Source organism: Condylura cristata, unplaced genomic scaffold, assembly GCF_000260355.1.
Source record: "Condylura cristata isolate star-nosed mole 26May11 unplaced genomic scaffold, ConCri1.0 scaffold00023, whole genome shotgun sequence".
In the NCBI taxonomy this organism is placed as follows: Eukaryota; Metazoa; Chordata; class Mammalia; order Eulipotyphla; family Talpidae; genus Condylura; species Condylura cristata.
The window spans coordinates 4,120,511-4,139,118 of NW_004567124.1; the positions used below are offsets into that span (position 1 = coordinate 4,120,511).

Genomic DNA, 18,608 nt, shown 5'->3' on the forward strand with positions numbered 1-18,608 from the left:
CCATCCATCCACCCATTCATCCATCCTCCCACCTACCCATCTAAGGTGTTAGAGTACTAAGATTCATTCTGGATGCTTGGGATTTAGAATCTATTAGGTCACGGCCTTTTCTCTCAGGAGTGCACCGCCCACTTGGGAAAACAGGAGGTAGGAACTCAAAGTTCCTTTCAGTTCCAGCATCCCGGGAATCTACGACCTGTAACCAGGCTATTGTTAGGCAGTAGGTAGATGCCTGAGGTCTTAGCAAAGGGCTCATCTTCGTCTACCCAGGGCCACCAGTGGCTGGAGCAGCTCCTCCTCACCAGCTCAGCTGAGGCTCTGAAATCCCCTCTTACTTCTAAGTTGGTGTGTGGCTCTTGCTTAGGGGAGGTGTGAGGAAAGGCACGTGACTCCCAGAAACATGGAGGCGATGCAACACCTGCTCTCCCTCTTCCTGTGAAAATCCGTAAAGCCCAGGGAAAGGTGAGCCAGGGAGCAGCTTCCATTTCTACTCTCCCCGGGTTTGTATCTCCCTGTCTCCAAAATCTCACTGCACTCTTTCCTCCTTCCATCTCCATCTCTCCTATCTGTCCTCTCTTCTGCCCTCCATGTTCTCCCTGGTTCCTCCTTTCCTTTCTCTTATTCCTTATCAGTTTCCACTAAGTGGTGGGACACATGAAGTTCAAATTCTGGGCCACTTTTGTGGGACTTGGGCAAATCATGGCAGTTCTCAGACCGGGGCCCTTTTCTAAAACCACGGCTCACAGAGGACAAAGCCCCGGGCACCTGTGCCTGGCTGCAAGAGCAGCTCTTCCTCATGCTCCCCAATTTCCTTCCCTGCTTCCTCCCACCCCCTTCATATTTTTTTCTTCTGCCCTTCTCCTTTTGAGACCATAGACAAATTGAGTGCGGAATTACATAATTTTTTGGTTCTAATTCTCACCTACAAAATCAACACCTCCAAACAGAATCTCACTAAAGGCACAAGGGTTGCCAAATATTCTGTGGATTTGTTCCCTCAGTCCTTTTCCTAGCCCCACTCTCCCACCCAATCCTGGGCTAGCTGGAAGGGTGACAGAGAGGACAGAAGAAACACCAAGAACAGAGGAGTTTAAGAGGGGCCTCCGGAAGGAATCACTCTCCCAGGAAGCCCCCCTCCTGCTCACCGATGTGTCCTCAGAACATGAGGCAATGATGTTATCGATGAAGGGGTTCCACTTGATGTCCAGGACATTACCCTGATGACCGCAGACCTTGGGGTAGTTGGGTTCAATCCTGCCAGTCTGCCGAGAAGGAAGAAAGGGTGAGAGAAGGAAAAAAGGGGGTTAGTTCTGAGGTCCCAGGGTAGCCCAGCAAAAACAACCTATATTCTGGGCCTCTGATCTGTACTGGGAGGCCCTTGAAGACCCACAAAATCTTGTCTTTGGGTCCCTGCATCAAACTGGACCAAAATGCTCTGAGGTTGCATCCTCCCTAACACTGAATGGTGGGAGAGGTACCCAGCAAAACTGTGGGGGTGATGAGTCACTGATGGCACACACCTATGTCTATATTAATAAAAAGTGTCCCTGCATTAAGTAAAACAACTTAAAGTTAAGATAGTACTGTCCCCCTGAGGAGCCAAGCCCGTGGTAGCTGCACGGAGCACGTACACCCAGACACCAGGGCCGTTTCCCCACTGCTGTGGCATGCTATAGTCAGCTTTGGACCAGGAGGGGGCCTGAGTCTCCACAGAGGTTATTCCACCTGAGAAGTGTACAGAGCTGCCCAGATGTGGTGTGTGTGTGCTGTGTGTGCACACAGTATGGTCAACAACTGCACACAGTACGGTCTTTGGAGTCACACAGGCTGAAGTCTGAGCCAGAGCTCTGCCACCATCACTTAGCTGTGTGGTTTTGGGTAAGTCGATGAACCTCTCTGAGTCACAGTTTCCTCATTTCTGAAATGAGGGTACTGACACCTACCTCTTAGGGTCGTTGTAAAGAATGACTGGGCTGAATATTGTACCCAGGTGGAAATGATGATTACAGTGACTTCTCAGTTGATGACAGGAATACTGTCCTAGAGGTCTGACAACACTTCCTCCAGGAAGGCTTCCTGACTTTTTAGTGGAGGAAGAGTGGCTCCTCTGTGTGCTCACAGCACTCTGTGTTATCCTTTATTCAAGTGACCATCACATGTAATTGTAGTGTTTCCATTTATTTGTGAGCAACTGAGTCCAGGGCCTGTGTTTTCCTTGCCTCTGAGTGTCCAGCCCCTCAGCAGGCCGGCACACAGTAGGTACTGAGAGGCATCTGTGAGGAGATGTGTTTGTGCAAGAGGAAGCCCATGCTAGTGGCCTTGCTAACAGTGGCCCGCTGTCAGAGGGCTTCACGGCAGGGCGTACCTCACGCCGCTGGGTTCCTCAATAATGACGACACCTAGAACCGTTTCTGCCACGCCCCGGCTAATGTGTCTTTATTTCACCAGAGTGATGGGCCAACAGTCACTCAGAGCGTATGTCCCGCTGCAACCTCGTCCCTTCCCTTCCTGCCATCAGCTCATTTTCCAGCTCCTTTGATTGTTCTGGGACACAGTGATGGCAGAATGGGTGGAGAATAAATGACCTAAGAGAAAATGGCGGCGAGGAAGGAGGCAGAGAAAGCCGAAGAAAGCCTCAGAGGTTGTGCTCAGGGATATGCCACCGTCAGTGCACTCCCTGGGGAAACTGGAGGGTGGGTGGGGTGAATTGGAGAGTGCTGCTGTCGGCTGGGCATGGGATGCCCTTAACCATCTGTGAGGGATGCAATTCGTTTGGGTTGTTGGCCTATGTTGCTTTAAATGAGACTAAGTGGAGACTCAGTCACGTATGAGCTGCATCTACAAGGGCTGCACATTATCTCCTTTAACACAACACTCCTATGACTTAGGCGTGAGGAAGTGAACGCCCAGAAAGGTTAAGTAATATGCCCAAGGTTACCCAGTGGAAGGCAAGCTGGGGTCCCCACACAGGGATGACCCCAGAAGTTGAGCTTTCAGGAACCCCCTTTCTTGCTGTTGGTCAGCTCCCCCTCTCCAGCTCCAACCTCCCTGGCAGGCAGGCCTACTTCCTTTTCGACAGAGCCACTTCCTACATCTGACCTCAGAGCCTGAACTAGAGTGACCTTGATCAAAGCGCACTGCAGTAAGCGCCTGGCACCCACTCCAGCCCAGGCAGGTCTGAGGGACACCGATCAGTCAATAAGGAGCCATCCGATCACAGCAACTTCTGGCCAGCAGCTGGTGGGTGATGCACCAGAACAGGTTAAGTGGTATCACTGGAGACTATTCAGAATGGGAAGAGGGCAGAGCCCTGTGCTAGGAAGGAAATAACTCTTTTTTTCAAAGATTTTTTAAAAATGTATTTATGCATACACAACTGGGGTACAGGCCAGAGGTGCAGGGGCGGTGAGAGGATTCACCAGGACAGAGTGGGAAGCAGAACAGGCAGATCTACAAAGTACACTGCTGAGGGGAGCAGCGGGTGGGTCAGGAGAGGTCTGCCACGCTATGTGGGTCACCTCCAGGGCAGGCGGGGATCGAACTTATATGGAAGTGGCTTTAGCTTCTTAGCGCTGTGCTTAACCTGCTGCGCCACCAGGGAGGGCCAAATTAACTTTTTAAAGCAGAGAGTGATCTTGATGAAATTCATACTTCCAAGTAGACCTCTCTGTACTAAATGGATGATTCCTAGTGAGATGGGTGACTATGATTATCATTGCTTATGTGAATGGTGACCCCTAGAGTTGGGCTACGACAGACCTGCCTGGCTCTCTGGGACAAACCTGAAGGCAAGGGCCCCCTTTCAATCTGATGGCTCTGGTTTTCCTGATTCATGCAGTAGGGTCCACATAAAATGTTCCAAAGACAAATTCCACTGCTGTGAAGAATTTGAAAAATCTCTGTCACACACAGAAATCAAGCAAATTAATAATTTCCTAGAATTAGTAATTCTAGGGGAAAAGTACTAGTAATCAAAAGCCTGAATATTTACTTAAACAAAAGTTACATTATAATATACTAGGACGACCGAGGCAGAGGAAGTGTGTGTATAGTAAGAGAAAGAGAAAACAGGAAGAGCCAGATCCACATCTTCCATAACGGGAAGCCAAAAGACAATGTCTAAGATTTTTAAAAATCTAGGCATAGCAGTGAAAGTATGTAATTAAGAAATACAGAGACGTGTGCAAAGTAAATAGTTAAACACAATGAAACAGTCTGAAAAGGTCGGGTCTGAAAAGGTCGCTACCAGAGAGCAGGAAGTGGGGGTTAAGCAAAGTGGCACAGGACTGAAGTTATCACCTGTGGCTGCCCATAAATATTTAAAAACTAGTGGTGTGTGTGTGGGGGGGGCGAGGGATGTCTCCAATTTGCAACATTGCCAATATCAGGGGTGTGAACATCCCCCAACCCCAAAGACTAATTTCAAACTTGTGGATGTCAGCAAAAGTAGAGTTAGAAGAGACTCGCAATAGCAGAGATCATAATGTAACATTTAGAGATATAATAGATGCAAATCACTTCAAGAACACAGTAAAATGTAGCACAATCACTAGACAATGCAGAGTTTTTAATATTTAGTACCTGTTTTTTGAATATGACTCAATTAATTGAAAGTTTGTGTAACCTTAATTTTTAATAATGGCCATCTCTAACAGACGTCTTGCAAAACTCCTCAGAATGGAACAATAGGCCCTTCTGAGCTCCAGTCAACCCCAGCACACCCTCGGAGTACGACACGCCTCGCGGAACTATCAGCCTTCATGTGCGCAATTACTACTGGGACTGACCCCAACATGAAAGAACTAACAAATAAAACGCAAGTACCAGGTGTTCTAAAGTAAGCTTGTTCTGAAATTTTTTTAAATGTGAACACTCATCCCCTAGCCCCCGCAAATGCCTGTTTTCTGTTCCCATTTCACTATGGGGGTGTGAGCAGAGACCAATCCCAGAATGGGTTCTTAACTGGCACCGAGTCCTGCCTCTCATACATGAGCTCACTCCCATGCCAACACTGACAGCTATTACATATAGTATCATATTAATGTTATCGTAACATTATCAAGCATATATTAACCAATTAAATCACCTATAATCCTCACAGCAACATCTTACAGCTGAGAAAACAGGATAAGAGAGCTTCTAAGGAGGGAAGTCCGGGTTTTGCCTTTCCTGACTTACAAAATCACTGACTGAGACGGTCCCTTCACAGACTTGCCCCAGTGGTTGGTTTCTCAGGGGCCCCTGGGTCTAAACTGCCATCTGCTCCTTAACCTCAAAGAACTTCAGCTTCCACAGAACTGGGCAGAGAACTCACTGCATGGGGCGGGGTGGGGAAAGCTGGTGTTTGGAGCCAGTGTCCTGCAATCACTAGGGAAATCTTCACATGCTCTTGGTGCAGTCTTACGCTGGAGTGTCAAGGGGCAAACCCCACACGGTCCCTGGGACAGGCCTTCCATCTCAAACCTTGGGTGCCACTATGACCCAAGTCTTTTTCAGTAAAGATTTATTTATTTATTCGTACAGAACTGGGGTACAGGCCAGAGGTGTAGGGGCAGTGAGAGGCTTCACTGGAGAGAGTGAGGAGCACAATAGGCTGACTGACGAAGTACACTGCTGAGGGGAGCAGCAGGTGAGACAGGAGAGGTCTGCCGCGCCATGTGGTCACCTCCAAGGCGGGGGATCAAACTTGCACTGAAGCGGCTGCGGCTCCCTTGCAGTGCTGCGTCTTAACCCATTGCGCCACCAGGGAGGTCCTGCAATCCAAGTCTTTTTTTTTTTTTTAATTAAGATTTATTTATTTATTCATACAGAACTGGGGTACAGGCCAGAGATGCGGCGGGTGAGAGGATTCACCAGAGACAGAGTGGGAAGCAGAGCAAGCAGATCGAAAAAGACCACTGCTGAGGGGAGCAGCAGGTGAGACAGGAGAGGTCTGCCGCGCCATGTGGTCACCTCCAAGGCGGGGGATCAAACTTGCACTGAAGCGGCTGCGGCTCCCTTGCAGTGCTGCGTCTTAACCCATTGCGCCACCAGGGAGGGCCCAACAACCCGAGTCTTTTTAAAGACAGAGCTGTGCTGGGAGACAGGGTGTCTTGCAGATGTACCCTATGATGCATCCTATGTACCAAAAGACAGGACGGCGGGGCTGGGGTAGGCCTCTGTTCAGGGTGGGAGGGAGTAGGAAGCAGGCCAGCTTCCCACAGACCCTCCTTTAAAGGTCCTCACTCTCTAACCAGTAATTCCTCTTTGGGTATTCATCCCTATTCATCCCGGGGACATCAGCGGAGAACACCAAGACATTCTCTGCTGGGTTATTTATAAGAGGGAACAATATAATAAATGTCCAACAATGGGGCCCTGCCAAAGTGAATTGGTACAGGACAAAATAATGGAATATTATGAGGTCATTTCAAAAAGGATTTTCAAAGACTATGTAATGATGGCTTGGGATTGCTTCAGATCTACTGTTTAGTGAAGGAGTCAGAATCAAGTTATACACATAAAATGATCCCTACCTATTGAAAAAACACATAGTTTGTAAGAAAATGCATCAAAGTGTATCAGCAATCCCTGGCTAGTTGGATATTAGTGCTTTCTAATTCTTCCACAGTGAACATTTAACTTGCTTATTGAAAAGATGGATGTTATTAGAACACACACACATACATGCACAGGCCCACAGGCACACACATACTCCGTAGAGTCTATTGAAAAATATTCCCCCTGTTTTTGGTGAAACAGATCTTAAAGAAATGAGATACAGACTGATGTCTACCAGCTTTACATGTTCCAGAAGCTTCTGTGAAACATTGATGTATTTGCTGATGTACTTGCTGTCTACTTCCCTGACAGCACATAAGTGGTTTGGGGAAAAAGATCATTTTTGTATAAAATTATGTAACCAACTGAAATTAAGTGTGTGTGTGTGCATGCATGCGCACGAACTGTGTTTATGGGCAGACAAAGGCAAGGCCCTCTTTAGGAAAGGCTGACAGTGTGGCTCACCCACCCAGCAGGCTGCCTGGGGAGACAGGGGTGCTTCTGGCCTCAGTCCAGGCTTTAGCTGAACCCAGTGAACTGACTGAGGATGAGGTATTTTCAAAACAACCTGCATTGCAGCTTTAGCTCCTAGAATTTCCCATCGTTGCAAAGCTCAGTTTTGTACACAGAAGCAAAATGTTGTCTTACCCGAAGAATCAGCTTAGTGAGGCAGAAAAAACATACGGAGCAAGAGGTAGGGTTTCTAGGCCCAGTCTTGGCACTCTCCTCACCAGCTCATGACCTTGAACATGGCCCCTGGCCTCTCATGGTGTCCCAGCTTCCAACACCTTGCTGACACCCTTTCGGCTTCTTTGTGGCTGCCCACCTGACCCCATGAAGTGAGGCATCCTGCAAACAGAGTCTGCAGCTCCCGGCCCCGCTTGACTTCAGAAAGACAGGGATGCAATACTGTCAGCAGTGCTCATAAATGTGATGGTCATAAATGACCATCCAGCAAGGTTCCCAAAGTGCCAGGCCTTATGCTAAGTGACTTATGTATGATTTCTTTTTAAGATTTACTTATTTATGCATACAAGAACTAGGGTAGAGGCCAGAGGTGCAGGGGTGAGAGGATTCACCAGGGACAGAGTGGGGAGCAGAACAGGCAGACTGACTGTAATACACTGCTGAAGGGAGCAGTGGGCGGGTCAGGAGAGGTCTGCTGCCAAGTGTGGGTCACCTCCCTCGCAGGGGATCAAACTCTTCTTGATGCAGTGGATGAGGATAGCTCCTAGTGCTACACTCTAACCAGTTGTGCCACCAGGGAGGGCCCCACTTACATATGATTTCTATTTAACTTTTGTAACACACTTATAAAGAATGATCAAATCCTTATGATGCTCATCCATTTTATGGTTGAGAAAACTGAGCCCCAGGGGGTGACTTGCCAAGGGCGACAGCTGAAAAGCGAGATGCTGTAATTTGCCGCTGGCTCCGTCTGGCTGAGGCACTTTGGCTGTGGGCCTCCTATTTCAGAATGTGGGCAAGGCACCTGGTAGGTTGGGGGGAAAGTAAGTCACAAGTACGGCCTCAGGATTTCTCCTAGGGTTCTCAAAAGGGGCTGGCTGGCAAAGCCTGGTGAAGCTCACACATTCCAGGAGGCGAGGCAGGCCCTCCCCGCCCCTCCTCACCTCTCCCCACTGCTGCCTGAGGTCATTTGTGTGCTGAATCCAGATGCCACTGGAGCAGTGGTGATGGCCAATGGGAAGTGGCCAGTCAAGCGGACCTTGTCAAGGAGGCTCCAGGGCAGCTGCTAACACCACCCCAGTGGAACCCCAGACTTCAGAGTGAGAGCTTATCTGAATGAGCCACCTTGGTTTCCACATCCCAGACCAGCCCACTAAGTTGCCTGCAGGAACTTACTCTGGAGGAAGCTGACAGTACAGGGAGGGGAGGGGTGAGAAAAGAGAGGAGAGTCAGAAAATGGTTCTCCTAGAAACCCTGGCTGAAGGTCAGGCTCCGTGTCCTCGGCCTGGGCCTGAAAGGGACCTTGTCCACAGCTCACAGCCCTTGACATTGCACAAGGACCCTTCACTGTTAACGCTGCGGAGGAGCGGGGGAGCACGACAAATAAGGAAACAGCTGTGTTCACCCCACCCAGCAGTCCGACAGGGAGTCTGTGCAGGTTCAGAGTTCTGGGTGCCACAGGGGTGAGAGGGGGGTCTCATGCTCCTAAATATTGTGAACCCAAAGAGAGGATGCCCCACCCTAGGTATGCCCATTTTTTTAAAAAAGATTTATTTATTTGTGCATACAGAACTGGGTTACAGGCCAGAGGCGCAGGGGCAGTGAGAAGACTCACCAGAGACAGAGTGGGGATTAATGCTGTGCTTTAACCTGCTGTGCCACCAGGGAGGACCCAGTATGCCCAACTTTAAAGTCACTGTTTCCAACATACTTGTGCACCAGCACACGCGCACACACACACACACACACACACACCTCACTCCCCCAACACACATATCTTGCTTCCTATATAAGCTCCTTCCCATGGCCATTTCTACTCAGGCCTCCGACTGCCCTTTCCCTCTCTCCATCCCAGTCAGAGTTACTGGCCTCATGCCCTGGTAATGAGACCTGATAATGCTTACTTCACCCAGTAATCCTATAACCAGTCTTTTTTTTTTTTTTTAAAGATTTATTTGTGCATACAGAACTGGGGTACAGGCCAGAGGCTCAGGGGTGGCGAGAGGCTTCACCAGAGACAGAGTGGGGAGCAGAACAGGCAGATTGAGGAAGTACACTGCTGAGGGGAGCAGCGGGCGGGTCAGGAGAGGTCTGCCACACCATGTGGGTCACCTCCGGGGCAGGCGGGAATCGAACTCATGCGGAAGCGGCTTTAGATTCTCAGTGCTGTGCTTTAGCCCGCTGCGCCACCAGGGAGGGCCTACAACCAGTCTTTTAAGGACACTAGGGGGTTTGTTGAGGAGGACTAAGGGTCACTCCATTGCTGCTCGTAGGGCATCTAGTTGCCTTTAACATAAAGCTGTATCTGCTCTGGGTTTTCAGACTCTCAGGTCATCTGTTAAGAGATTTTGGCAGAGGACTTCACTCATGCTAGAACTCACAGGATTGTTCTGTGGGATTTCTGAAGTGGGTCCAGTGATTTGTTTCCTGTTGTCTGTGGTCTTCCACTGTCTCCCAGCCCATGTCAAATATGACTGTCTGAGAGTTCAGTGCTGCTGCAATAACTCTCCCCATCCACAACAGTCAATGGCTCCCTATTACTTAGGCTTAAAAAAAGTCCTACTCCAGGCCCTCCCTGGTGGTGCAGCGGGTTTAAGCACAGCACTGAGAAGCTAAAGCCACTTCCGCATGAATTTGATTCCTGCCTGCCCTGGAGGTGACCACATGGCCCGGCAGACCTCTCCTAGCCCACCCACTGCTCCCCTCAGCAGTGTACTTCGTCAGTCTGCCTGTTCTGCTCCCCACTCTGTCTCTGGTGAATCCTCTCAGTCCCCACACCTCTGACCTGTATCCCAGTTCTCTATGCATAAATAAATAAATCTTAAAAAAAAAATGCCCCTTTCCATTTGCCATCTGCCCCAGGACAAGAGGAGAGAAAGAGGGACCCTCTCTTCAGAAGCCCTTCCTGCAGAGACCCCAGCAGGCCTCCTGTATGTGAGAGGAAGCTCACTCAGGGTTGTGATCGTTCTTGACCAGCCTGAGATTTGGGGTGCAGCACCAAACTTCTGTTGCAGCAGACAGCACTAGCCGGGGTGGCAGGCCCTGGGCTCATCCCAGAGTGTGGTCACCCTCTGAGAAACAGGCATTCTAGAAAAGCAGAGATAGGAAACAGGTGGCTCGCTTCCCAACCCTGGGCTTCCAGGGCCACAGCAGGATCGCTAAGGGCTCACTGTGCTCTCTGTAGCCTGCAATTCTCGTGACTAGGGGTGTGTACGAGGTGAAGTCAGCGTGCATGTGGGCCTGGAGCCACGTGGCCCTCAGCGCTTCACATCCAGCTTACTTTAAGGGAAGCCCCTTGCTAAGCTTCTCTCCCCATTCAGTGGATTCCCAGAGGCCTCTGATGAGTTCATCACTATAAATGCTTTCACATCTGTCCCATCCTCCCCAGGCCCCCTGCCCAGCAATCTGCCAGTTGATCTCCTTGATGCTTGTTTTTTCTTGAGCCCAGTGCAAGATCTGGCATTCTGTAATGATCACTTCCAATAGGCAACTATTCCAGAACCTTCTGTGGTTGTGACCATTTGTAGGAATTTGGGGGTTAGGTACCCAAGCCGCTTGCTGATTTGGCACCCTCCCACATCAGGCAATGCTGGTGGGACACAGCACCTCCCTTATCTGCCATCACGGGAGCTGCAGCAGGCTCCAACCCAGGGTCCTCTGCTGTCCTGGAGGTCACCTGACGGCTTGGCCAATGAGAGTCACCCACCAGGGTGGCCACAGACTGATTTCACTTCCTGCTCTGGGCTGTTTAGATGCTCTCCCATATTCCAAGACTAGTTCCCCTCTGCCCCCAACCCCTTGTATCTGTGAGGGCTCCCAAGTCCCTTTCTGCTTAAGACGATTCCGGTGAATTCTATCGTCAGCAGTCAGGACTCCTGACAGAGGCAGGGCCCTGTCCCTTCCTTACACATTCAGCTGGCCTGTCTGGCCGCTGAGTGGCCCACCCGTCCTCTTGTCCCCAGACTCCCTCACTCTTACCCATTAACTCTTCTTGGGGTCATGCTTCTCAGAGAGTCAAGAGACAGACTCAATTTTAAATGCTATGTCTCAGATCCTAATAAAATGTTAAGGTCTTTCCAAGTCCTAATATTACCTTCTCACAGACTGCTCCTTACGTCTGGGAGAAACACAGAACTTCTTTGCCACATTAAGCATGCCCCAGCCCTTGGTTTGGGAAATACAGTCCCCAAATCAGTGTGCTCACCCCTGGGCCATGATGGCCTCATGCCACTCACCACTCTCCTCACAACACCATCCTGAGCAGAGCTTGCCTCTCTGGGGCTTGGCAAGTCCAACCCTCTTTTTAAGAATCTCTGACTTCTGTGCCTGCTTAGACATTGGTCTGATTCCTTCACATCCTGTGATTTCTCTCTTTTCTCAACCTTCCTAGCCTTTCTCCCCAAGTTTCATTAGTTGTGGTAATACCAGCTGTCACTTTCTGAGGACTGCCCAGACTTGAAAGCAAATGCTACTTCAATTATTTACCACAACAACCTTATGAAGTACACACCATGGTGTCCATTGCACAGACGAGCAAACAGAAGTTCAGTGAGATTAATAAATACAGTGGCAACACCCTGACACAAGCTTTGTCTGACTTCTGAACTACATTGTAAGTAAGTTACAGGAGAGGTGGTGCTTAGTCTTCTTATCTGTTCTAATCCCTGTGTCGGCAGTCATGCCTGACAGCTGCTGAGCATTCCATAAATTTTTGCTGAATTAATAATGCCATCACCTGTAGATTTCATCAGGGTCCTCTGTAGAGTGGTACAGATTGTGCACTGCACAGTGACTCAAGAGACTTACCATACATTGTCTGATGTTCTAGGCCTCACCATGAGGCTGTCCTATTTCTCAATTTACCACTGTCTTGTATGGTTTGCTTTATGTCATGGGTGTTGGTTGCCTTCCCCAAGAGATTATCAGCAGCTTCATCTTAAATAAGAGAATCATGGAGAATTCCCAGTGAGCGTGGGATACAAGTGAAACCTTGCATCAGTCTATATGGAGGATCAAATGATCCCCATCTGCATGATGCCAGTGTTGTAGATGCTGCTCCTGTCTACAGTGGGAGTGGCAGCCGGGCCTCCCTCTGCTTGGTCTCCTCAGATATTCCACAAAAAGAACCCACAACCAACCAGCGCGTGCAACTCTACAGGGTCCCAGTGCCCACCATCTTGCCTAGACATTACCTAGATGCAGGCTTGGGCCACCACTGCCCACTAGAAACTGGAGTCAGTGACAGGGCAATAGACTCTGGCTCAGACCTTCAACCTTGCTCCGTCAGGGCCACCAAAGAGACCAGAGGAGGGCCTGCATCACCCTGGAGGCAAGCCCTGGGCCCTGAACAAGCACTTCCTTGATGAGCGGTTTATTCCTTAAATGCCCACTCATATCCCAAGCCTCCTTGTTAAATCCCCAGAGGCTGGGTGACCCTCACGCCAGGGCTGGTGGGTGAGAAGCATACTACATTCCAAGTGCCTGGGAATCCGGCCTGGTTTTTCCTCTGCTCACACCAATGAGTGACTAAGCAAGTTCCTACTGCCCTGTGCTTTGGTTTCCTCAGGAGACAGTAAAGTAAGTTTTCTTGGCACATCTCCTGGCACCCTAGAGGTGCCCAATAAATATTGGTTATTGTTATCAATGAGGATACAGGTCCCCGCTCCCTCACGCTCTCCCCTGCACTGTGCTGAGTGCCCCACACCTCTGTCTCCCTGTGTGACCCCCACAGTGAGCTCTCTGAGGGTGTGTGTGTGTATCCAAACCAGGTTTGCACTCCTGGGCCCAGCACAGCCCAGCACGGGTGTACAGCCACGACTGCGCACAGAATACAGACAGGGTCTAACCAGCTCTGGTGATGTGAAGCTGGCCCTCTGTCCTTTGCTCAAAACATAGACAGGCCCCTCCCTGGGTTTGGCGTTGGCCCCCAGAGATGAAGCCCTCTTGAATGTCAGCTTCAGTACAATCTGCTTTGGTCACTGCGGGGCGCCAGGCTCCCAGCAGACACTCAGCAAATGTTTACTAAATGAATACATGCATGAGAAGCAGGTGACACTTCCAGGAAGGCCACACTCTTCCTCACTGGTTCCAGGCCTAGGACAGGGGCTGGCTGCTCCTGCCCAGTCAGAGGGCGGGCAGGGAGCACGATACTGGTGCGCCTGCCACCTGGCCTCCTGCCAGACCCGTATCTTCCCAGTGACCTGGGCCTGCTCTCATGCTAAACAATAAACAGGGCCGAGGCCAGGTCCATGGAGGAAGCAGTCACATGCAGTCACAGGGCCTGGGTTACTGTGTAGGCAGCGGGGCCTGCTTGCTGAGGCTGCACTGTGGGGCGCGCCTCAGTGCTGCGGATCTCTGGGGCCCTCTGAGCACCTCCTTTCTCATTCTTATGTAATGGCTCCCACCACCTTCTGGGGGCTTTCTGTGGAGGAAGGGCAAAGAGGATCGGATGCCCTCCCCTCACCCCAGATGGGGTGGGGAAGGGCTCTAACCCACAGGGCTGTGGGTGAGCTAGCCAGCTAGCCACGTGTGCGAACTGTCACTTCCCTCCAGTGTCAAGATGCATTAGGAAGGGACATGGCACTTGAGTGCAAAGGGGTTCGGGGCCTCCTGTCAACTAAAGAAAGGCTAAAATGCAAGTGTTGCTAGGTCCCAGAAGGCAGGAGATTTTCACTGAGGCCTGCTCTCTGCCTGGGAAGGGGAAGGAGCCACAGCCTGTCCAGTTTCCCTTCTTCCCACAGTTGGGGAGAACCTGTGATCACTGGAGCTAGGGGACAGGGATCTGTTCTTGACATGACAGTAGAGGGGGCCGAAGCATCTTAGCTGTGGATACAGGAGGAAGGCAGGAGTGGGGGAAGGAGAGGTGGCCAGATGGGAGGAGACACAACAGAAGCCCCTCTGATCCAGTTGCTTCATCAGCAAAGGGGAGCACCATGGCCTGGGGTGGGGCAGGCTGGGGCAGTCTCCCAGGCCACAGCCCCAGGGCCTGTGGTAAGAACAGTTATTTCCTGTCTACCCACAGAGCTTTCGATGTTCAGCTCCCAAATAACCTTTGCCTTTCCAAGCAAATCCTTCAAACTTCCTGGAACACAGCCTTGTCATCTCTCTGTGCTCTTCTGGATGTTCCATGAAAAGCCACCTCCCAGGTACCCACAGAAATGGGAAAGGGGCTCCCTGTGGCAGAAAGGGGGCCTTTGCGGTCATCACTGCTGACAGAGGGAGGGTGTGTCCCTCTTTGGCCTCATGTGCACATCTGTACAGCAGATCTTCCTGCTGGGGGACCTCTGAGCTCCTGCAATTTTTTGGCTTGTGAAATCCACTTAGGCTCAGTGAGGGTGAGCCCCTAAGCTCTCCTTAAAACACAGGTCTGGGGCCCTTCCTGGTGGTGCAGTGGGTTAAAGCACAGTACTAAAGCTAAAGCCACTTCCACATGTGTTCAATCCCTGCCCTGGAGGTGATGCACATGGCGTGGCAGACCTCTCCTCACCTGCCCGCTGCTCCCCTCAGCAGTGTACTTCGACAATCTGCCTGTTCTGCTCCCCACTCTGTCTCTGGTGAAGCCTCTCGCCACCCCTGCACCTCTGGCTTGTGCCCCAGTTCTGTATGTACAAATAAATAAATCTTTAAAAATAAAGAAAAGAAAAGAAAAGAAAAGAAAAGAAAAGAAAAGAAAAGAAACACAGACCTGGGGCCAGCCCACATCCACCAAAGTGGGGGCTCCAGGGAAGAACATGTTGAGCATGCTGCCCAAGTGGTTCTAGACCAGCAAGGAGCTGGCACGGACATTTGGGAGCCCGGACACCAGCTGCGAGTTTCATAGGTCCCACCTCTGTTACTGGGGGACCCTGCCCCACTGCCCAGGAGAACCCTATGTGGACACGCCTGGCCCTCGCTGGGCGAGTTGGTGGTGATTTTCCTTGTCACTAAAGCAGCCCCCTCACCCTCTGTCACCTCAGTCCTAACAATTGAAGAAAATGACCTTCGTCTAGAATGGCTGAAGAAGTTGAAGGCAAAGATGGTTCAGGAAAAGGAGGAGGAGGAGAGTCTTCTTGAATTCAGGACCCTCTCTCTCACACACAACTCTCTCTCTCTCTCTCTCTCTCTCTCTCACACACACACACACACACACACACACACACACGATCTCTAACCTGATTGGATTAGAAGAAACATTAACTCAACCTGAGCCAATCAGATTCCCTGATCCTACCCCCACCCCACAAACTCACAGATAACTGGACACAATGAACATAAAATTAGAGCTTGAACCAATTGGATTCAACTACCCCATTTCAAATTGTAACTACCCTCCATCCTCCAGTTCCTCTGCTCCTTTTCCTAATTTATTTCTCTATTTAGCATGAATCATCTTCTGTTACACTCCAAGATTTACTGAGGATAATTCACCCTCTGTCTGCCCCACATGAATGAGGGCCTCACAAAGGCCAGAATTTTGTGGTTTGTTCTCTGCTGGGTCCCCAGAACGTCCATTGTTTGCGCTCAGTAAAAATCTGTTGAGTGAATGAATTCTTTCAGTCTGTGTAGTAATGGCTAATATTTGCTGAGCACCTACTATGTGTTAGAGTTTTCTAAGCACTGTAAGTATGAATTAACTTGTTATCCCACTTTACAAATGACTTGTCTAAGGTCACACAGGAAGAAACAGAATTCAAAGCTGTCTGCAAGGTGGGTGTGTCCACTATTTTTCAATGATTTTGGTTTTATGGCCTATAAACATCTTACTTGAGTCTCATAATTCTTCTGGGGACATCTTTCATTAATTTTAGAGAAGAGAGAACTGAGGTTCAGAAAGGTTCATTGATTGGTTCAAGATCACACAGCAAAGAAAGGGACAGAGTTGAAACTAAAACCTGGGACTGCATACTTTGCCCCAAGTCTCTCATTCTTTCCAGAAACCAAGACATTCGTCTCCTTCAGAAGTTAATAAGAGAAATGGACAGACCCAGTGGTGCCAACAGAGGATGAACTAACTGTGGAGGGGGAATTAACATGAGCCTGTTTTTCCTCATTTACTATGAAATCTCACAAAGGATGGACAGCAAAGCAGAAGGCAGATGCTCAAAGGGAATCCCAGAGCACATGGAAGCGGGTTATAGGCACTCCAATTCATGCTGGATACGAAGCATTTTTTGCCATCATGGCTGCCTTCTTCAATTACCTTCTGCTCTATTTCCCAATTAAAGTATGGCTCATGGAGCCCAGAACAATGCTGTTTCCCCGTCTGTGTGCTGACTGATCAGCACACAGAAGGAGGAGGAAGATTTTCTTCTTTCTTGATACTAAGATTTTGCTGCCTTATAAAAGGATCTCTGTCTCTCCAGGTGACTCATCTCCAAAATTCTACCATTTGGGATTCATTTTTTTGTGTCTACATCTTGTTGCTCTTAACACGTAGATGCTACTGCACAGGGCACAGTGGTAGGGGATGTTGTTTTTGCTCTAAAAAGCTCTGGGGACTCTCTTTCTGATAATCTGGGATGGGGGAGGGTGGGCATGGGGAAACTATTAGAATGAGTGGAGAGAGGGAGATAAGGAAGAAAGAATGAGATAACTAATTAGTGCAAATGCTTAACCTCAGACCTTGCGTGATAAGGTCACTGGCATCACTGAGTCCGCCTGGTGTACTCCCCTTTCTTCCCACTGGTTCCCACAGAGGAACTCTTACCCATGAGCCTCTCTGGTAGTCACAGACCCCGGCCTTCCAGCACATCAGCGTGAGGCCAAGGAGGTGAGAATACTTGCTTGAAGTTGCACAGTGAGTGGGCAAGTTTGCAGATACCAGGCGAGTGCCGAGTCCCCGCCCCGCCCTGTTGATTCTGAAGACCTGTTCACAGGAAGGGGGCAGGAACGCCACTCTGAGAAGACAAAGCCACCCAAGGGAACTTCACTGGCTATCACCCCCTCTCCCCCCAAGCCATAGCACTCTGCTGACCGCATTTGCCTTCCTGGAACCCGTTTAGGGGAATACCTCCACAGCCCAGGGGGCACTGTCAGATTCCGGTGCCTGGCTTCCTACCTGGAAGCCTGGCCTGGCCAGCGGACAGCAGTCCTCCCGAGAAGCTGTGCTACTGCCGTTTGTCCAGCAGAGGGCGGTGGTTGTGCTGATCTCAGCTGGATCAGGGAATCTAGACTGAGGGAGGAAACTTAGCTGACACACTCCAGCCCTGACTTGAATGCCCCCATCAGCCTAGCCATCACCACTATGCTCAATTTACTAGAAAATTCCTTACATTGCAGTGAAAACCCACCTATTGAAATTCCCCGTAACTCCCTAATTATGCTTTCTGGGTCACACAGAAAAATACCACTTGGTGTTTTGCCATCTCTTAGAGTTGGTGATCCATTTCTAGTTGGCCACTCACAGTGTTGTGTGAGCTTGGGCAAGACACTTTCCTTTTCTGGGTCGTTTTTCTTCACCTATAAGCCAATGGGATGGCCCTTGACAGATTCTAAGGCGACTTCCAATCTCAACATTCCTCATGATGACCCTTTTACATTACTGTTGAGGGCAACTGAAAAGGGGACACTACACCCCCACTTGCTGAGGTATCCAGCATTCACAGGAATTCCCAGTCACTCCTCTACCACCCTTCCAAGCTACAGCCTTTGTTTAGCCCTTTCCTTAGGGTTTAATTGCTACAGGCTGCATCTCATATCACCTCCTCTGAGCTCATCTTAAACCCAGGCCACCTGACACAACCCGCTAAGTTCATCTCACCTAATGGCGGGGCAGGAACTGCTCACAGTCACTGAGCTCACAGCCTGACTCCACTTGTGGTCCCATGGTGCCTGCCACTTAGGAAACAGGAAGGACCATTTCACAGAAGGGAGTTCCCCGCCTCAAAACCTGGAGGTACCTCGATTTATCTCAATCTCTTCCCACCTCTCCCCCACGATTTAGGCCTCTCCTCATGCCAGGAACTTTTTGCATTCTGCCCCCTTCAAAGCTAGGCCCTTGATTCACTTGTGGTTTCTTTTTAGAGTCAGGTGGACTGAAGGGCCTTGCATATTTTTGTTTTAACTTCAAAAGTAAAAGAACACTCAAGGAAAAATTTCCCAAAATTACATACCACCAACGCCCCCTCTAAGTCATCCAGTTGTTCTACTACCCCCAGGGATAATCACTGCTATTTTTGGTGTAAGTCCTCCCCAGGCTCTGCTCAGTGAACAAGTGAATGGATTAGGGTGCTTTCGCCCCTCCCTATTCACTATCTCTGTGGACTCCCTCATTACGCTCTTCAGAGCTTCCAAAAATGTTGGAAATAGTCAGAATTTTGCAGGCTGACAGGCAGCCTCTTTCCCATCCCATCGTCCTTGGGGACACTGCAAAGTACCTTAACCCGGGGATGGGGCAGAAGGGA

The 18,608-nt window shown here is 49.8% G+C and overlaps 1 protein-coding gene across 1 annotated transcript in view; it reads right to left on the reverse strand.

Moving 5' to 3' along the window:
* Positions 1-18,608, reverse strand: part of CORO2B (coronin, actin binding protein, 2B) — a 130,109-nt gene that overhangs the window by 22,575 nt on the left and 88,926 nt on the right. Inside the window, exon 3 of the mRNA XM_004687638.2 lies at positions 1,146-1,262. Within this exon, the coding sequence (XP_004687695.2) occupies positions 1,146-1,262 (117 nt within the window). The remainder of the gene's footprint in view (positions 1-1,145; positions 1,263-18,608) is intronic.